The following is a 22,241-nucleotide window of genomic DNA, read 5'->3' as shown; positions in this document are numbered from 1 at the left end:
TCATCTCTCAGTTTGGGCTCCCACACTGACCCAGCATGGCTTGTCCCAGGCTCACCCTGTATTGTAGTGAAAGCTCTGCTTGCCCTGGACTGGCCATGGTAAGGACACACAGAATCTTCAGGGGAGTTCACTGCTACAGTTTGAATTCACACAAAACACATGCAAATGGCTGTTTTTCACTTGGCAAAATTTTGTGCATGGATTTTCAAAAGAAAACCAAAAGGCCAAAGTTTGTAAGGCACTGCTGACCCCTGTGTGCCACTTTGAAAATACATCCCCAGCTGCTTCCCTGCATTTGGTTTGAAACTACTCAATATTTCCAAATAATTAGGTAAAAACTTTAAGAAATGACAACTTCCTGTCCAAAATCAGCTATGTGTATGAGGCCATGTAAGCTGCTCTCAACTTGTTCCTCTCAAATAACATGAGAGGTTACCCATTAACTTCAGCAGAAGCAGAATCAACCTCTTGATTATTATTATTATTTTAACTTCTTAATGCATCTTTATAATTTTATTCAAATGCCTGTTCCATCTGAGCATATTCTCTCAGTGTAGGAAAAGAGAAATCCCTTTGGAAAACACTTGGCTGTACACTCTGCTTCTGAGTATATCCTAAAGTTAGTAACATTACCCTCTACATACCTTGGTGTACATGAGAAAAGCAGTTTATTTGTAGGAAATGATATCATTAGATTCTGCTCCCCAGAGGTTTTTTCCTACCTGTATGTGGGATTTAGCTTTACCCAGCCCTTTTACAGCAGCCATGGCTGCACACCTAATCCCTGTGTGCTGCTTGAGAAAAGCACCCATCTTGCCCTGCATTTTTGTAATCGAGGTAGATCAAGAAGATACCACATCAAATAACCACTGTGATACATTTTTCACTCATTGCACTTTGCAGCCACTCAGTGTTTCAATATACAAATAGGAAATCAGAAAATTAGTGCTAAAAAAAAAGAAAGTGAGATTAAAGAAAGGTAAACTCTTACTGGGACAATAGTTCAGGTCTGTCTGAATCACTGCATATATGAAGATAGAATGTTCTTTGGGTGTGATGGAAATGCAATAACAAATTGCTGAGTGCCAGGGAGCTGTCAGTGTTTAAAACCAAGGTGTCAGGAGAGAACATGATCTCCACAAGGCCACTCAGGAAGCAAGAAAGACACATCCAAATCTCAGTTCCTATCTTCCAACTCCCATTTCAGGCTTCTGTATAAAAGTGGAGTTAGGAAAACTCACTGATTATCATCCTTTTGTTTTAGAGAAAAAGAGAAAAAATATGGAAGGATTTTTAATTATTGAATAATGGGAGATTAATACCTAATTCCTCTAATTAGAATGTTACGATCAAAATCAGTCTAGAGGTGTTAAACTACATATATTTTATTTTTGCTACATGTAAACTTTACACCATAAAAGGATTTTCTGTTTATTGTTCTCAGTGAGTGATCAGACTTTATGTTCTTCCAGGAACTTTGAGTTGTAATTTAGTTATTTACAGTCTTCATGTTTATTATACTGTAATTTACAATGTTTATTACACAATATTGGACTTGTTTTTCATTGCAAATATTTTCAATAAAACCACAGATTCATTAGCAATGTGATGGATGATTCCTAATTGCAGCAAACAAACCTTCGCCTTCAATCCCAAAGAATCATTCCCTCAAACCTCCTAAAAACAAATAAGACCAGTTAAATGCTTTTACTTCAATATTGTGACCTTGTTGCTATTAAAAAAGAATTCAATTTGAATTATCCTGAATAACACATTAACTTAAAAAAATTCCTAAGTCTGTCTAAGATCTTTAAATTATTATATATTCACATTCAAATTTACATCTGTTCCTGTTGTTCTTCATTTGAATGGCCAGATTACTTCTCCTTGTTTATCCTCCTAAATGCTTTTTAATGTTCCTTTTATCAGATTGATGCTGTCCAGATAATATTTTCATTCCTGTGTACTAAACCCCCTTCTTTTTATTAAGCATTCTTCACTTAAATCTATCAAAAATGATCCATGTCCAAAGGTGATCTTTCATCCAGTGCATGTTGTACACAAGCATATAATTCCATCACACCTTTTATAGGACTGGACTGCATCTGTTCATTTTGAAAAAAGATTAAATTTTGTACCTAACTGAAGCATGCCAGGTATTGTTCTTCCTTGTGACTGTCAGAATCAAGCTTTGGCCATGATAACAAGAGACAGATTTTAACACAGGAGTTACCAGGCAGTGTATGTGCCTTTCTCTATACACATCATTTTCAGTGGGATTATCTGCTTCAATCAGAGCTGCAGGATCAGACCCATCACATTGACTTTCCATACATCCCAGCTACAGAAGAGCTTATTTCTGTAAAACCAGAACTGCCACCCCTAATTCACTGTTCTGCTCCTTTATCCCTCATGCTGATAGCAAGATATGTTTATGTGCTTCCCATTTCACAAGAACATGGTGTGATTTGGCACAACTCTCCACAGTTCTCGTTTGTGCTGGTTCAGCTGTGTCTCACACATGCCCACTCAACTGATTTTACTCAATTGGGAGTAAAATCCTCAAATGTCAAAAGTCATAGATTTTAATATGAAGATAATGTAATGCAAGAATGATAGATATGGTGCAATAAAAAATCCTTCTAAATTATAGAAGTCTAATTTGTATTTTTGGTTACTGACATAAATGCAGATTAGGATCTTTCTAAGGAAATGATGGAATTTGAGTTTTCTGCAGTGTTCTGGGATTTAATATTAAGCACAAGGGAAAATAAGGTTCCCTGTACCTCTTAATACAGCATTGGTCAGCATTGTCTGCTCTAGATGAAAAATACTAACTTGTGACTGCAACACAGATGGTGAATAGTAGAAGCAGGATATTTTCCTACTTAAATCCAAAGATCCCAGGAGTTTTTCCCACTGACTTCAGAGAGAAAGAATACTGGGTTCTGGTGACTGATTCAGACCCTGGTGACGTCAGTAGGAATATTTTCTTTCATTTTTACAGCTTTTTGATTAGACCCTTGGAGAGGACTAGCACTGATAACTGAAGCACTCTAAACTAATCAGGCTCTATCTGCAAAATGTGCACGTTCTTCCTAGAAGACAAGTTCACTACATACTATTGCACAGTTCTCTCAGGAGGTGAAAGCTATTTTATCTTTTCATCAAATATTATCTTCTTTCTAAAATATTTGTTTCACCTAAATTATGTCCTTAGCCTGAGAAGTCTCAAACAGAGCATGGCTGATATTTTTTTCCTTTTTTTCCCTCCAGAGAGAAGAGCTTTTCTTTCTCTCCTTTTCTGATCTCTCTGGCCCCTTCACACAGGTTCCACTGTAACCAGCCTTATTATGATACACCCATGGTGGAAAAGCTTCCCTTTTGCAGATATTTCTCCATTTAATTCATGCTATTTTTTGTTCTAACCCATGCTGGAAGTTGTTTATGTTCAAAGCCCTTCTTGCCCAGTCTCTTCTCTCCTTGAGGAAGCTTGACTGATTCCCAGCTACAGCTGTGTGCCAGAGAGCAGGAAAAACACATCTATGGAAGGTATTAGGGCCTTCCCAAAAGGGGGAAGTAAAACCAATCAGCACATAATTAGACAAGAATCACATTTTCTTCCCAGCAACATTCAGGATAAATTCAGACAGAATTGGGGGTTTTTAACAACTTAAACACTTAGTAATCTGACAGAGCTGGATTTTAATGCCATAGAGAAAATACTGTCAGATATTTGTATCTGTTCAAAATCTGTTTTGTCTTCTGATATTTTTAATATTTAATGAACAGAAAATGATCACTGCATGTGTTACTTTCAAACTTTTAAATTATCTGGCCTTCCTTATGTTGAAGGGCTCAGACATACTTGCAAATTTAGCTAACTGCTGGTTGTTTCAGAAAAATATGTGATTAAAGTGTACTTAAAAAGGTAAAAAGTTGCTCTGATGGACAGAATAAATGCACACAAATTAGTGTTTATTAATTCTTGTTGGCACCAATGACTTAGTGTGTTGCTTGGAGCAGATCTCTTACCTGCTCCATGCCATAGTTCCTGCATGTTGAAAATTATATTAGCCAAAAGCAATCTCATTAAATACAATTAATGCTAGTGAAGTGTTTTGAAAACCTCATACAAAAGGTGCTATAAATATACAATCTGTCATACTGTACCATTTCAGGATCACTTGACCTTCTGTGAAATACATCTCACTGACATAAAGCTCAGCACAAAGCCCCACAGAAAACATGCATTTAGGAATTAGTGCTAGAAATTACACCTACCCAACACATTACTTTCCCAAAGCCATTATTATTTCAGATATACAGATAAACTGTAAATGTCCTTGATGAAATTTGTAGAGGACACAATGCACTTTCTGTTGAGTATTCTAACTGGCTTAAAGCACTGGCTCAGGTTTTGATTCACTAGATTATCTGCAGGGCTTAACCAACACCTGGCTCACCTTTGGGATTTCCTATCCAAGTCATCCTCCTGCCCAGTCTTGTTTAGTTGAGTAGTGATGAGATCACTTCCTTGAGTGACACAGCTGCAGGCTGCTCCACCAATCTCAATTTTTACATGTAGAAACAGAACATTTGGTACCTTCTGTGGCTGAAAGCAGATTCAGCTGATTATGTTTCATGCCAAGACATTTTGTCCTGTGGTCCCCAGTCAGTGCTGATGTTGTGGGGCACAGCTGTCCCCAGGTGCACTTCTGTCACCCTCTTGCTTGTCTCAAGACCATGTGATGGTTATGTTCATTCTTGCTCAAGGTGTAAGCAGGAGTAAGAACTGTGTTCATCCTAACACTTCTCACTGAATTGGTTAACTCAGAGCAGCAAAGCAGAGTAAATGCAGACAGGCAATTGCATTTTTATGCTGCACTCTCCACTGTATGGGAGATGAGTTGGGCACAAGTGGTGTCCTGTTGTTACCTGTTTGTCTACTTTTGGCCACCTCTGCAAAGTGTATTTGAAAAGCAAATACAAAGTGTATTTGAAAAGGTTTGCCATAGCACTTCATATCAAATCACACAGAACATGAATGCAGAGATTCTGATCTAATAAAGATCTTGAAAACAACTGAAATTTTAGCTTCTAGCAGAGATAGTTGAGAGATTTTCTGTTGAGCGTGTCTTCAACAGGCTTGACCAGTTTTATGATTTTCTGTTTATTAACAGAGCTACTATTTTCTGCAGTTTCTTCATAAATAACACCATTTGCTCAAGGGAGCAATTGTTTTAGATTCAAAAGGTCACAATCCTGCTTTCAGTGGAACTACATCCTCTCTGACTTTGCCATTTAGTTATTTAGGTTTGCTTTTGCCTTTTTTAGTAAATTCCTAAGAGATCTCATATGAAATATTCTTAGAGATATCATATCAAATATTATATATATATGTATGTATGTATATATATGTATTTCATCATTTAGTAGGGGCTTAGATTTATGAGTTTTCTTTGTTACCTAAATCTTCATCCATAAAAGGTGTATTTGGAAAGAACTGTTTGCCTCACAAGAATCCTCAGTGCTTAGCAAGATGAAGTCCATACTTTCCTTTTTTTTTCTTTTTTTTTTTCATATTTTAAGATTTTTTTCAGTCTCTTTCCTAATTTTTCCTGGCGATGATGCACAAATTAAAAGGAATTAAGTATGAAATCTGGGTTTTGAACAGGAGTAGTGAAAAAAATTAGGCTGTCTCTGAATGACAACCTGAGAAAACATACTTTGAATTCTTCCGTATATTTTTTTACATTTAAATACTAGAATGGTAATTTTAAAGTTTTGCCTTATATTTGCTTGATCTCAAAGCCCTGTATAGTGGAAAACTCACAGACTTCCATCCAACAGCCTCTAATAACACCCATAAAGTAGAAATGAATCACATTAGGGAAATAAAGCAATCAAGAGGTAGCAGACAGCCTACCAGGCAAGGTGAACATCACATCTGATACATTATTGCAGTTCTGTTGTTCCCACACCTCTGAGCTCTTGGAGAGATGACACATCAAACATGGACTATACATTTTCAGAAGATGCCCTTAGCCTTTTTTCTTGGCTTCTTATCTAACCTCCTTCAATCAAAGGATCATTATTGTTTGTCATTTTGTCATAGCTCAGCTGGCCATTTTCAATTCATGTAATAACAAACTGCTCTGGGCCTCAGATTTTATTGCAGTGTTTAAAGGTGGCTCATCCTACAAGTTTCTCTCATATAGTAGCACATATTGCATGGGTTATTTATTGTGATTGAAACTCTCTGTAAAGTTGAGGAGCATTCAGGCTTTTTAAAGGGTTAATGGGGTAGGATCCAGAAGGAAGGGACCATCCCACTCTCCTGTTCTCTTGGGATACTGCATGAACATTACAAGTGACCAGGAGCATTAGCTGGGTAAGAAACAGTCTGCATTAAAAAGAATCCTGACACTCACTGGTTTAGCTTAAATCAGTCATGTTCTCCAAAGTTGGGTTTCAGTAGCAGTTAAGAGTCTTTTCCATAATCTCTGTCCAGCTTCTCTCCTCAGTTTAGTCTCTCTAAGTAGTACAGACTTCATCCACAAAGAAGAGGTTTCATGAGGGAAAACAAAATCTTACTGAAACTTTCTCATACTGTTGGCTAAGTTAATCAGTGCTCCTACCTCAGAGACTTCAGATTTTCTTTGCATCAACTGCTGACATTCACACGTGAAGGTCATTTAACTCGATGCTTATGTCAGCAGGTAAAATGAGTACTTAACATTGGAGAAAGTTACATTTTACTTAACAAGGGCCATTAGTTTGGTGGGACTGCCCTTATTTGACAGCATTAGAAGGGCAGCAGCCCTACCAAAGGCACTGCTGTTCATTGTTCATGTTTTGCAGTTACTTCAAAGTAATTGTACTTTTTGCACACAACTATTTTCTTTCCAGAACACATTAATCATTATTAAATTTGTATCTTTATAGACTCTTAATGTGACAGAAGAAAAATTTGTATTGGATACACTAGCAGGATGCACAGAATACAAATCCATATTGGATGTGGTGGTGAATGCCTTTTATGTTCGGGATGGGAGATACTGCCCCATTTCTGAGCGTAATCTCTATATAGGTAAGTTGTCTCTACAATACCAAATGTGTTTACCACAAAATTTCAAAAAATATAATTTTACTAGTGTAGGTCTTGGTGTTATGTTACATTGGAAGCACTGTCATTGTGTTTAGTGCAGTGTGAAGTACAGGACCTTTTCTAATGCCCTAATGAATGTGAAGTCCAAAACCTGAAATTGTTATTTAGTCTGAAATCTTACAGATGTTAACTGGAATTTTACCTAAGAAGGGTAAGATGCAGTTGGAAAATAGGATCAGTGGCTGCAAGAAGCATCTTGGACATTTAGCCGTCCTTCAATGATTTCCCTTTATTCTCTTCTATGCAACCCAGTACCTCTGCCATTCAGATACAGAAATGTGTAACAAATCTCTGTGTGCTGAGGATCACAGCACATCTCACAGTTTCAGACACAATTGTCTCTATCCATGTGTGGGTTTCTTCATTACTGACCATCACAATGACATAAGTAACTTAAGATACTGCCATCTATCTCCAGGAGTGAGGTCAGTTATTTTCATTTAATTAGTTACTTGGGCAGAATCAGTTCTGATACAACTATATCTGATAGTGTCCACCCAGTTAATTAGGGTAGTTACTACTCCCAAATTTATTTCAGGTATCGAGAATTACATGAAAAATTAATTTTAAAAATATTTTCTGCTATTTATTTGATACACACGTGCTGAGGTTGATCTGTTAAGTCTCTAACTAAGTTGGAATTCCAAATACCTCTGTCACTGGTTCTCTAATTCAGATAAGTTCTGAATCTTTGTGGGTATGTTTAAAAGTCAATTTAATTCAAAGTGGTTGAAAAATACAAAGAAATGTATCTAATATAAATATATCAACATTTTATGTTTTTAAAGCTAATAAATTTTTATTACAATTCTGGTCTCTTCTATCACAATCTGTAAAAATACAGAAATCTAAATCAAACAACAAACAAAAGGGAGCCAGAACTGTCAAGGATGAAATTATTATTGTATGGAGTTTATTCTGAATGGTAATGCTTCATTGTCTCCATTTCTCCAGAGCCATGTTTTTCATTGTCTGGGGCACATAAATTATACCTTTAAGCTGAGTGATGGTATAATTGGATTGTCAGGACTGGTCCACTCAAAAGCTTCCATTAATCATAGGCAGAGGGTAGGAACAGAAAATTTTCCTTTATCAACAAGTTGAGAGTCTAAGGTCATTGGCTTACATTTTTTTTAAGCTGCTTGTGATTCCCTTTGCCAAGCTGCATTGACACTTAAATGATCAAAGCTGCTTATAAAGGCTGTTGCTATGTGTGAGCAGATTTGAATTTAATAAAGCTTGTAGGAGATAAATGTATATTCTGCTAAGACTGATTAAATACATTGCTGAACTAAAGCACATGAGATTGAAGCCTAAAGATACACTGAGCTGGCTGCAGCACATTGGCCAGAATTTCCTGATTTTACATCACAGTTTGGTGGCAGCTAAAACACTGCACTGTAAGTGAAACCTGATTGATCAAAGTGAGTGGGGACAAATGAAAGCTGATACAGGAGCCCATGAACTTTACAGGTCTACTAAAATTTCACAGCACTGACTGTGCCTCTTCCTGTATCATAGAATAGAATCATAAATCATTTAGGCTGGAAAAGACCTCTAAGATCATTGAACTGTGTTCTTGCCATAGAGGGTGCAAGATTCAGGTTTGAAATGTCACAATTTAAAAACTTGATTTTATTCCAATTCAGAAGAAAAACAAAGGTTACGACATTTTAGGAAACATGGTCACTTGTAAAAAAAAGCAAAGTAAATACTAGAACTATTACATTTTATGTTTGATTTTTTGTTATCTATAAAATGTTGTTATGTATAATAAAGTATGAATTTGTAACAGAAGAGTAAGAGCTGTCCTCTCTGAAAACATTAAAACCAGAGTATGCTAAAAAATTCACTGTCAAAACTGTTAAAAATTAAGGTAAGGTAACATAAATCACAGAGTATGTTGAGTAAAGGGTTATTAGGTATAGTATAGGTTTATTAGAATTGAGTATAGGTTTATTAGAATTGAGTATAGGTTTATTTAGTATATTGAGTATAGGTTTATTAGAATTGTCTGCTGTATTTTAAATGTATGTATCTTTTGATAGTTATCTGTTATCTAGCTACTTTTCAACTAGAAGAGATTGGTCTTCAGCACTTCAGCAGAATTGTGAAATCCTTGGACACAGCAAAAATGCAACAGGTACAAAACATTTAAAAAAATAATTAGCTGTTCATTGTCTTTGACTAATCAGACAACTTTTCTCAACTTTGAGAATAAATTAAATTGAGAAATTACTGTTATTTTCTGTTAAAATTCAGAAATTAAATTAGTATTTTTTACCAAAAAACCCTTCAATTTCTTTACTTACAGGGAGATTCTTATATTCAGTCAAAGATCAATTTAAATGTAATTTTTATAATCTGAGAAGGTCAAATAATCACATAATTTACAGTTTATGTAATTTACAATTGTGCTAAGTTGCACACTCACTCTTGCCTCTGCTCACATTATTTCTTTGACATTATTTCTTTGCCTCTGCTCACATTATTTCTTTGATTATTTCTTTCTTTTCTCTGCTCACATTATTTCTCTTCTCACATTATTTCTTTAAAACCAAGTTTTTAAATTGTGAAACTTTAGAGAGGAGATGTTTTTCCATATGCAATGAATCTGTTGAAACTTGCAGTTCCTGATGTTTAGTGTTCTTTTTCCCTTGAACAATCCACTGCCACTTTCATTACATTATCAAGCCTATTGTGCTTCCATCACTTTTTCTCCTTCCCAAAAAATACTGGCTGGCTTGGAGCTATGCATGTACCAACTGGCCCAGTACAACATACAACTGACCAAACCACTGCTGCCAAATAAAAAGTGGGACAACAAAATTCTGCTTCCCTGTCCTTTTCTGAAGTAATGAATTTGGGGTTTCCTCCACTATTTTTTGCTATTTTTATTGTAACTGTAGAAACATAATTATCTTCTGCTTCTCTTTCAAAATCAAAGTGCTAATTATCTTAAAAGCTAAGTTGTACAGAGGAGCAGAAGGATAAACTGAGCAGCAGTGCTTTCTCATAAGCCCTGTTTTCTCAGGAAAATGGGCTAAATATTAAATCACCGGTGACACAGCATCTGTAACCTTTGATTATCTACATGTTTCAAAGCATAGCCTAAACATGCTGTTTGAATAAAAAAGATGGAATTAAAGACATAGGCAAATATTAATTATTAATACTCAAAAGGCTAAGGTTTATCCTCATAGTGATTACTTTGAATGTTCATGTGGATGCCAGTGTCTCTTGAATGATTAGAGTTGTTTTGCAATAGGGACAGAGTAGGTTAAATTGTCTGGTTTTAGATGGACTTACTATGGAATGCTTATTATTAATTCCATTCAGAGACAAAAATTAAATATTTCATTAACAGTTAAAAAGAACAGAGGAGTGGCTGGAAGAATTATCATAATCTGGCAGACAGACAAATCACTCTGTCTAAAATGCTCTCCCAGGCCCTTCTTTGGTAAACATCTTAGCCAGGAGCTACTGGATTGGATGCATCTTGAGCTCATTCAGCTAGCAACACAATTTTCCCACATCATGCCAATTACCTCTTGTTGATTCCATTCATCTAGCTTTATGTGGCTTAAGCATCAGTGCCCTGATGTTCTGGTTTAGATAATGCCTCTTTCCTTGTCTGGAATAACTAGTTTCTGATAGGGAAGTGCTGCATATTCCAATGTTGCACACCTGCTATCACTGTAGCAGGTGTGACTTGGTTTGCTTAAGTATCTTACCAGATCCTCATCACCATGGCACCTAGATTTCCTTTTTTTTTGGTTTTAGAACAGTTTCTTTGTCTCCAAAGTGATGCTAGATTAAATTAATGCACCTGCAGCAGAGGGTTTAGAAGCAGCATTTTGTCCCCCCAGCAACAGAGACAAAAGAGCAGAAGGCAGATCTGCAGCCTTAGCAACAAAAGTTATCAGAAATTTGGGAGCCTCCTTCAAGATGCTGACCTCTAGATTCTGCCTGATGACTATTGTGTCTGAGTTCAGTTAGGACACTGAAAAAATATTCACATATATTTATGTAGGACAGATTTACTTCAATTAAAAATAAATTTAGCACATCACAGGATGAGTGGAATTTTCTTCATCATGCAGATAAACCTCACTCAGATGAATAGTCTTCAGGTGCATGATGTCAACCTATGGGAGATTTAAGACCTTTCTCTTAAAGACCTCTGTGATGGAATCCATTCAACTCAAAGTCATAGTGTTTCCCTGTATTTGATGAATGTTCAAATATTTTCATTTAGGCAGAATAACAATGCTACTTCACTTACACATGTTCATCTGCTTGAACAGCAAATCACAAGGTCTCGTTCTGTAAGAATATATGCAAAAAATTTTTATGGTATTACAGAACCATAGAATAAAACCCATTCTTGTAACTTTAGTGTGATTATCCTTTTAAGAAATTAGCCATGCATTGCTGGTTCAAATCTATTTTTGTATTCTCTTATTCTACATGCTATTCTTCTACATTTATTTTAAAATTTAAGGGTATGTGTCTTAGAGAAAATACACTATTGAAATAAAAAGTTGAAGTAAACAGCTTTGTAATTTCTGAATTGTCTTGTAAAAAATACAAAATACAGAATGTTTTCTTTCTAGCAGTTAAGAAACTGTTTTTTCTGCTTCATGTTCTCATTGCTTCCAAAAGCTGTTCTGCAGAACTTCTGAGATAATCAAAGGAATATCACTACATAAGAACTGGGCACAGTAATAGAATTTAAGATGAGGTAGGAATAGCAGGACATGATCAGCCTCATGGTGGATGGTGGGTAAAACCTGTCCAAGTTGGATCAATAATGTTTTCAGTCAGTGGTTGATCTGTGTGGAGAAACAGAACATGATGTTTCCTGCAGTTAATTCCTTAATTCAAGATTCAAAATCTTATATTGTGAATGTAAGCAGTTCAGCTTTGCAAATGCCTACATGGATGTTAAGATAATACCAGATGAGGACACTGCCCATTTTTTATTTGTTTTCTAGAAATCTGTATGATCCCACTGTGTAAAAGTGTGTTAAGAATAACAAGTTCAAATTGTCAAAAGTAAGGTATTAATTCAGCCCACCTGTAAAAGCGCATTACAAAACAGTCTTTAATTAGACACATTTGTGTTACTACAGCCAGAGTATACATTAAAATATAAACATGGGTACAATTCATTGCTGGTGTAATTCCATCACTTCCAGAAGGGAAATGGTTCTTCATTACCATGCTATCTAAGTCATGAAAATTTTGCAATGTTCAAGACAGAGGAGTAAGCAGAATAATGCTGTTACCAAATGACTACAAGTGACTTTGCTAAGGAGACAGAGCCTGGTGACATCCAAACAGAAATCTGAGAGAAGCCCCATTCTGTTGCTTTAAAAGCAATGACTGCTGATACTGGGTTTTCTACCTGTGTCACATGTGGCCAAAGACAAAACAGAAATATTAGGGATTTTTCCTAGCAATTCAGTTCACAAAATAGAAAAGTTTCTTTTGTCTTATCACCATCAGTGATAGGGATTATCCATACTAAGATTGTGGGTTCAGGCCCACTTTGGTCAGAAATGATGTCCAGTCATCCTACATTGCCATTTGCAATCCCTGCAGTGCCTGGATGACCATTCCAGGGCTGTGTTCCAAGAATTCTCTAGTATGATGCATATTGTGGCATATCCTTACTGTAGTATTTCTCTGGGGACTGTGACTAAGACAGTACAAAAATATACATCACAGTGTTGATATCTGATTACACAGTTAGATATCAACATTCTCTCTACCTCAGGAGTACATAATAGCATTTATCAATCACATAATTACCTAATTGTTTTAATTTAGGGGGAAGTGCTAGTAATCAGTACAGGACTGGAGCTGCTGTAGGAAGTCTCAAACTGTAACAGCCAGCTGTTAAATACAGCACTAGAAATCACTGGGTGCCTTTATTATAGTTTCACCAGCCTTGAAGAATTAGTTGAGTTGCTTTGTGAAAGATAGTTACAGCTATTATGACAGAGAGTCAGTGAGAGCTGAAACAGCAATTCAGAGGTGTGGTTTCACATGGCTCTGTAGTGGACAACTGACCGAAGCCTTTGAGGATGGACTGGGCTGTAGAAGAGGACACAGAGAGGGAGGAGTTCAGCTAAATGGAAGCTAGTGGAAAAAAAAAAGGGAATATTTACAAGTGACCACCTGTAGTATTTCTATTTCTGTGAGCTCTCTGAATACCTAGAAATTTGAAAGCAGGTCAAACCTCAGGATCTGTTATATTTTAAGTGTATCAGCTTATGATCAATACTGTATTATAGTCCCTGTATACACACTTGTCTCCATGGGTTTTTATAAACTTCATGTATAGTCAGGGTTTCCCATGAGATCAGTGCTGTGGTAGGGGATACATTCACTGTAATCACACCAGCTGCTGGGATACCTGGATGTGCAATTTTGTTACAATCACTGGTAGAAATAGTGTCTACACCGTGCATCCTTTCTGGTGGAAGTCAGTCTAGACTTTTGACATTGTATTTACACATTGCAGAAGTACAAATTACTGTTAGGTGACAAATCAAATCCAATATGCATGTGCTACAATGGAAGATCCTCTGTAAGGACAATGAATGACTTTCTAGACCAATGGGATGAATTGCATCCCTCACCATATGCTTATTAAACACCACAGAACCTGGAAGCATCAAAAACCCAGCTTCCCCACAATTCAACGCTTAGTTTATAATCAAGCTTTTAGGGATAAAAGAACTTCTTTTGGATGGTGTGTTGGTAAGCTGACACCTGCGAATTTAGGGAGCAGCAGTAGTTTCTAGACAAGAATGGAAATCCAAGGGGGTAATATTCATTTAGTCCTGCAGTGCTGGTCAGTCTTTTGACTACCAAAAGCACAGTAGATTAAAATATGGCTAAATTTAAAGGTTAATTCCTTGGAAATGGAAAAGACTATGGATTTCAAGTAGCAGGTTTTCTAAATCTGTTGGACATCTGCAGCAAACACCTTGAGTCAAATCTGAGTGGTTTGTAGCTGAATTATTCACAAAGTTCTGAAGCACCTTGGGCCTGGCACCACATTTGAATTAAGAACTCCTTGGTAGTTCTGCAGAACTAAAAACTCAATACAAAAAATTCCATGGCTCTGTGTAAAACAACTTAAGGTGGGGCTCATGCCAAGTCTACTCTAATAAACTCTGCAAGTCTCCATCTGAAGCTTCTCAAAGTGACAGTGCACTGCTTCCCAGTATGTCTCATAATGTCAAAATTATTTAGTGGACCTTTTTGCTTTTACTCTGATTATTTCAGCACCATACTTGTACTTTCATTTCCAATAATTTTAATGGAAGAGCTAAGGTTCAAGTTTGGAATTTATATTGCTGTAAATGGTGCAGGCTGAATCTGAGTGCCATTTTTCAAGAGCGTTTCAAAAGGCTATTTGAATACTTCAAGATTTAAAGAAAGGCTTTTGACCTTCTGGTGAACTGGAGTGGCAAACAAAAGTTAAAATGTTAGTTGTTATTTCTCCAGCATGAAGACCCCTATAATGTATAAGTGTGCCAAATTTCAGTCTTTTCTTTTAATGGGAATATGCCATTAAAGGAAAAAGCCACATTGTATAGCATTTACTATAGTTTTCCCCAATTATCTCTGCCCAGTTCCCAGGAAGCTGAAAAGAATTTAAATCATTCAGGTGCAGTGTCTGGCCTGACATATTTCTTAGCTTCATGGGTCTTCTGGTTCTAGATAATCAGAAGTCCACATGGGTATATTAGACTCTGAAACTCTACTGTAAAATTATACTAAAATCAGTGTATTCCAGTAGTAATTAATTTTGAATAAAACCTGTAGGGGGATACAGTATGGGTAAATGAAGGTGGTATAGAATGTAATCATATCCCCTAAAGAGTTGCAGCTGAACCAATTACCAAAGATTAGGAGCAGGCCTGATGTTAACAGGCCACAGCTGTAGCCAATAAGAACAGCATTATAAAAGAGTGGATTGATGGGAACTGGAGTGAGATGATTATTGCAAAGACCAGGAGGAGGCAGTGCTTAGAGGAGTTTCCTATGAGAAACATCAAGGAGGTACAAAACTCTAGTGGTATAGAATCCTTGCACTATAATGATAGTAGAAATCTTAATCTATAAAACAACAAAAACTTTTTTTTCTCAATGCTTGAAGCAAATTAAAGGTGAATCAGCACATCTCTGTGTTGCAGCCTGTAGTTTATTTTTTGTTTTGCCACAAAACAAAAATTTTTAGTATCTAGAAATGTCTCACAAAATAGAGCTAAAAGACATGGGACTGTCCACCAGCTAATAAGAACCAAAAAATACCAAGCATCTGTATTTGTAATGACAAGGTCAAATACAAGCAAGTTCTTCAGCAGTGTTTGTTTTAAAAGCAACTGTCTTTTTGGAGTCTTATATATACCATGTCTCAAATATTCATATTTAAAAGGAACCACTTATTATTAGTTTCTTAGGTTCTTCTTCAATGACTTGCACCTGAACACATGGATAAAAGATGAATGGAGTCACATCTACGATTCTGTGTATGTGAAAGAGAACTTGATTGATCCACTGCTAAGGTAAGTAGTGTTGAAGTAGCCTCTGGCCACCTTGAAGTTTAAAAGCTGGGGAAAGCTTCTCCTGAAAGCTTGTATTTCTGTTCAAGTGTTTCTCCTATTGAAGTCACCTAGAACCCTCCTTGTCTTCACAAGATTTTAGCAAGCCCTTTTACTTACCCAGAGGCAAGGTTCTCTCTCAGGAAAGTCCTTTCACAGCTGTTGTACATTTGCTTCCTAATGCTCCTGAGTCGATAAAACATCATATTCTGAAAAAAGTAAAATAAAAGGTTCAAATTATCTTAGAGTCATGCCTCATCAGTCACTTCAACATCTGTTTGACATTAACTATTTTTAAAAATGTCTGACTTCCCTGATTTTGGCTTTATTCACAGATTTGTTTGTACTGATGGTCATGTTGTTTGTACTGAACTGATGTTCTGAGCAAATCAGATAAACATATAAGCAAGTATTTTAAAGTTATTATTTATTTACACAGTTGCAGCATCATTTAACAGCTTAAATGCTCTGTGGTGCAACAGCTCATTGGTTAGGTGGTGATATGGTAGCAACTGTACCCTTGCCAAACTGGAACATTTTCGTGGGGAGAAATAGTAGCTCTGCAGCCTAGTGGGTCACTTTTTAGTCTCATTTTTCCCTAGAACAGGTAAATTACACCAGTGTGGCTGCAGTCACACATCCTTCTCAATGCAGTATAGATGGCAAAAAATGTTAGACAAAAACATGCCTTGAACAATATCAGCTGAAAAGGAGTTTTGCATCTGGATCTGTCATATCAAAGTCCGTAGAATAATCCTTTCACACTGTGTAGTTTATTAGCACTTTAGCAAATATATGACATATATTTGGTTTGCACTATTCTGAGTTCTACAGGGACCACAAGGATATATGTGAAGTCAGAATTTGACTCAAAATATTCCATTGTAGTGATTCTAGTTATAATAAGTGCTTAGAATAGTCTAAAAATACAGATAGAGAGGTATGGAGACACACATGCATACCCACGGAGCTCTTGCACATGCATGCAGGCTGAGGCTTAGGCCACTGCTTGTTTCATTAGCACCAAGTTTATTGGAGCTGTCCTTCACAGTCAGTTACATTTAGAGTAATGAGCCCATGTTTTGCCTGGAAGTGGCAAATGTAAGTTATACAAGAATGTTCAAGACTAGATTTGGTTACTGGGTTTGAAACATCCTTCAGGGGTCTGAGGATGCAGTGATGAATTTAGTCAGTTCAGTGGCTGCAATTCTTTTAAATGTGTCTTTGTGTTCCTCTTTCTAATATCAGTGAGGTTAATATAAAGAGTCTTATTTATTTTAGTGGAGCTTCATTGCTTGCATAAGTTACTTGCAAGCCTCACCCTGTAATAACAGTAACAGAATAACAGTCATATAAACAATTTACTGTAAATTTTCATTGTCATCTGTTTTTAAGTTCTGGGGAAGCTCCATTGCGTGTGTAATATATAAGGATATGACATATATAGAGGAAGAATATCTGGCTTGAAGCTGTCACTGTAATTAGACTGTGATACCCTGTTTGTTTTACCTTTAATCTGTATCTTGCTGTCAATCCTTAGAAGAAGTCTGAACCTTGATACAAGCCCAAAGCTACAGAAATCAAAATCTTCTTAGCTGCCCCCAGGGCTCACTGAGGGTTCATTTGATAATTCACCAAACTCCTTGTATCTTTGTTTTTTTCTGTTAGAACTGCCTGTGCTCTAAGATGGATCTGCATGTTCTCTGTTGGTACTCAGACCACTGTTCATAGTCTCTTCATCTAAGTATGTGAAGTGTGCAATTAGCCTATAGCAGCTGCTTTTCTGACCCCTAATCTGTCCCTGCCACAAAACCAACTGGCCAGATAGATAGTTGTTTATTCCATAAAAACTGTGGCTATTTCACCACTAGTCATCTGGGTGGACAGCATCTATCAAGAGGTGAAATAACACAGTGTAGCTAAATCCTGAGTACAGATTCATAGGTTAGTTTTAATAAAATTGAATGGCAAAAAGCATTACAGAATTTGCACCAATGCCAACCTCATCTACTGTTTGTAAGTTTGTATGAAAGAGAAAAATAAAATAAACTTGAAAACTCTGGATTTATTTGAAGGTGGCAGCCAAAAGTGCAGCAACTGATTGAAAAGCTCACAGATAATTTAAGTAATCGTTCCAGCACTGTCAAGACTTCAAGAGTCACTCAGCCAAAGGAATTTAATTTGACTGCACCCAAGCCACGTGCCATTCCTCCACCTTCACCAGCACCTCTGCCAGTACTGCCTAAAAGACAACCTGTAAGTTGGTTTATTTTTTGAAAGACACTAAATTTCATGTATGCTTTTGCACAAAATGGTAGGGGAGTTAATAATCTAAATTTAGAGTTTTTTGCAAATGAGTTCTCATTAAAATAAATGGAGAAGCAGTTTTGCTGGAAATGAGATGGACTCTAGGTTTGCAGCTCCTCCTTGAAGGTGGAATTTTATTTGTCATAATGCTGAATCTCTAAAATTAAAGCTTTCAGTTAAAATTTATTGCTCATGTGAAAATGAGACTAGATTTGTCTTTGGAATGCTAAGTTATTTTACTTATTGTCTCAGATTGTGATTTAGTTACACTGGTACAAATCAGTACCACAGCTGATGTTATCTCATGGGGTAAAGCAAACAGGATCTGGGATTAAGCTACTATGACTAACTTAATAAGGACTGCAAAATCATCTGTATTTAAATACAGTGGGAAGTGAGCTTAGAAATCATAGATTTGGGCATTATCTGCCACCTTGTATTAGCACTTCAGGTTTTAAATAATACATGTGTTGAATGCTCTTAGAGACCATTTACATCTTAGTATGGCAGAGCAATTTAATGGTAGTGTGTTATATGGTTAATGGGATTTTACATTGAAACAGCTTAATACCAGGCTCTGAAAAACTGCATTTAATAACTACTTAATCAGTATAGGAATGAGTCATGTTGCTGTCATTTTAGAACTTTGTGCTGTGCAGCCCCTCTTAGAATAAATTTGCTTTAATGCAGATGCATTTAGTGAAGTTCATTTGTGTTGTTTGGATTATACTAAATTTGGTTTACTTTCTGGCCAGTTTACTTTGCAAATTTAAAGCTTGTGTGAATCTAAAACCATTAGTGTAGTAGTGACAACTTCTATTAATTTCTGTACCTCTCTCAGCAAATTAAGCTTCACTTTACTTTGCCACATTGTTGCCAGTGTGACCAGTTTACATCCTGAAATGAACAGAGACTGAAAACACAGCTCACATGGCAGGAGAGGGTCAGTAAGGTGAGACCCGGCCATAGTGTGGCTCCTGCATGGAGGAGGGTTCTCTGTAATTCAGAGGAGCACAAAGAAATAAAATAAAGAAATAAAACTCTTCCACATTACATCCTATGATCTGCTGCAGAAATGTTCTCATCCATTTTCTCACAAAAGTGTTCATTTTATGAAATACCAATTTTTTACTCATGAGTCTCATGCACCTGTCAAAGAATTTGTCACATGGTTTATCAGCAGGGGACTATTGTAGCCACAACCCACAGTTACTGTTCCACATTGGAACAACTGTACAGAACTATATGGAGGCAGCTGGAATTTGAGCAATAGGTTATTGTATCCCTGTGCTGCAATTAGTTCATTCTGTTTAGCAGGATCATTATATTTTTAGGTATTGCTTTCTAGCACTACCTTATTCCAGGCATTTCTTTTCAAGTAAGAGGAGATGTTGTCACATACACTGGGTCAGGAGCTGGGATGGCGCTGGCATCCTGTGTGCTGGGCACACACTGCCTTCCCAGGGGAGTGCTGGGCTGTGGGTTATTGCAGAGGGCAGGCCAGTTGTCCTAGTGACCTGTGAGGAGATGGGATTCCCTGTGGCATTCACATTGTCTGAAAAAAATCCCTTTGCCCAGGATTTTTCTCCTGGGAAGCTGAGAAGCCTCAGAGAGAGGGAAAACAATTTTCATCTCATTTGCTTCTCCTGTGTTTTGTTCATGTGGAATGTGTTTGGAGATTGTTTACCCACAGGTGATTGTTTCATTGGATTCTGGTGTGAGTTGTTTTGACTCTTTGGCCAGTTGGGGCCAAGCTGTGTCGGGACTCTGGAAAGAGTCACAAGTTTTCATTATTATCTTTTTAGCATTCAGTAAATATCTTTTCTGTTCTTTAGTATAGCATAGTATTCTTTATTATAGTATTCTTTAATATAATATATTATCATAAAGTAATAAATTAGCCTTCTGAGAACATGGAGTCAGATGCATCATTCCTGCCTTCATCAGGGCATTCCCTGCAAATACAGTAATTCCCCACTGGCCTTGGAAAGTAACATAGCCCTAGAAGTTTAGGATAATCATTTATCATAAATGTTCATCAAAAATGGGGGTCACTTGTAGGCGAATAGAATATAGGTAAATAAAGGTAATATAGAAAATAATTGTATCCCTGAAGAGTTGCAGCTGAGCCAATTAGTAAGGATTAGGAGCAGGCCTGATGTTAACAGGCCACACCTGTAGCCAGTCAGAAGAGTGTTATAAAAGAGTGGATTGGTTGGTTGGGGGAACTGGAGTCAGTGGCTGCTGTGAAGACAAGGAAGAGTCAGTGCCTGGAGGAGCTGCCTACAAGAAACATCAAGGAGGTACAAAACTCTGGCAATGTGGAACCCTTGTAATGTAATGGATATAGAACCTTTGTAATATAATGACAACAGTCACTAAATGAAAAGGAAAAACATTTTAGTTTTGAGATTTAATTATAAAACAATTCACTTCAAATACTTGGTCTAAAGTTTATAAATTCATGTCTCCAGTGGCCTTGGCACATGTGCACATGGATGCAGACACAAGAGTGCCCATATGCATGCACACATTCACAAATACAGTCCTACAAGGAAAAATGAATGCTTTACCTTGAGGTGTGCAAAGGAAACAAATGCAGACAGGTGCCTAAACCTGATAACATGCAGAATTATTTAGACACGTTCAACTTTCTTGGATATCTTGGCCTAGAGTACTAAAATCCATTCTTTTAATATCAGCACTATATTAAAATGATAAGATTATGCAATTATTTTAAAATTTTCTATAAACCAGTTATATATTAAAAACAAAGGCTTCACTGGGATGTTATTGTAACACCATTCAGCCAAATTTAATGTATTTTTTAGATATTTTTTCTATAATTTCAGCTGGGCTTCATGAGTGAAGCCACTGATTGTTTAAAATAATTAAATGAATGAAATAATTTAGCCAGTAGAGAGGATTCTGTTTGCAAATAACAGACCCACCAATATATTTGTGATCTTATCTATAAAAGTAACAACACATTAGCAAATAGCATTGCATTAGCTTTCCCTTGTCCATCTTATGACAGTAACTTTAAAAAATAGAAGAATAATGAGCACCAAAGTTCAAAGTGATTATTCATTTTTCTCTTCTTTAAATATCTTGTAGTAGCTGCTCCCTAAATAATCCCCTGGTTAAGGGATTTCCCACAGGCTATGTGAGGCTGACCACTGCCTGGGGAGGGAAGGCAAAGTTGGTCTCTCTTATTCCCAATCCCCTTTTTCACATTTGGATTAATTAGGTACAGTTTGGCCTTTTCTATCTCTGTTGCTGTAATTTACAATTTATTTATAGTGACTTTTTATCCTCTTCCAACAATTGGGTAATAGCTGTATTGTCTGGCTATCTGCTTGTACTCATCCCCGTGGGCTAAATCACAATGCAAAGAATGTTTTTGAAACAGCTGATGGAAAAAGCTCCTCCTTCAATTACTTGGAATAAGCATAGCAGTTTCTGAGGAGAGATTTTCAGCTTACTCTGGCAGATGAGTGCAGTTTGCAGGTAAAGCACATGAGTAGGAAGAAGAGTGAAATAAACTGATATTCACTGCCTGTGGAACCCTTTGCAGATCATCTGGGCTTTCATTTCTCCATCTCTAAAAGCACAATACAAATTCTTGGGTACTTCTGGGAAATACTTTCACTGTTACTTCACTTTAAAAGCTCACAAGAATACTTGAGCAGTCTCACCAGTGCATTTAATTGCTAGCTTCTTCTGTTTGTGCATTTGTTTTACCTGTAGATAAAGATGTTGCATAGCAAAGGCAGTGCAAAGTCCATCAGATTCATGATTTTTTCAAGTGTAGTTCATTATATAGTCCAACAAAGCTAGATGGGATTCCCATGTTCCTTGAACTGACCTCCAGTACAAGACAGAATATATATTTTCCCCATTAGTTCTGTAACTTTTAATTGATCTAGCACATTTTTAGCAAGACAAATATTTAGGCAGGTGCCCAGTAAACTGTCAGACTCTCTCACCCACACCTTTCAAGGAGACATCCAGTCTTTTTTCAGAGCTTACTCTGGGATAAATTTATTGCTCAAGCAAATACAGAAATCAACCTGAAGTCCCAGTGTCCTGCTGGTTCAACTGACAGCCAGTCCTGTCCTGCTCATTTTAGCTGACAT

At 36.7% G+C, this 22,241-nt stretch overlaps 1 protein-coding gene across 1 annotated transcript in view; it reads left to right on the top strand.

Annotated features, from left to right (window-relative positions):
- CFAP99 (cilia and flagella associated protein 99) overlaps positions 1-22,241 on the top strand; it is a 52,910-nt gene that overhangs the window by 6,772 nt on the left and 23,897 nt on the right. The window contains exons 3-6 of the mRNA XM_063157505.1: positions 6,949-7,093; positions 9,220-9,314; positions 15,647-15,759; positions 17,871-18,051. Coding sequence (XP_063013575.1) covers positions 6,949-7,093; positions 9,220-9,314; positions 15,647-15,759; positions 17,871-18,051 — 534 coding nt within the window. The remainder of the gene's footprint in view (positions 1-6,948; positions 7,094-9,219; positions 9,315-15,646; positions 15,760-17,870; positions 18,052-22,241) is intronic.

Source organism: Melospiza melodia, chromosome 5 (assembly GCF_035770615.1).
Source record: "Melospiza melodia melodia isolate bMelMel2 chromosome 5, bMelMel2.pri, whole genome shotgun sequence".
NCBI classification, from domain to species: Eukaryota; Metazoa; Chordata; class Aves; order Passeriformes; family Passerellidae; genus Melospiza; species Melospiza melodia.
Note: the sequence above shows the minus strand (reverse complement) of the source record. Positions and strands in the feature narration are given on the sequence as shown.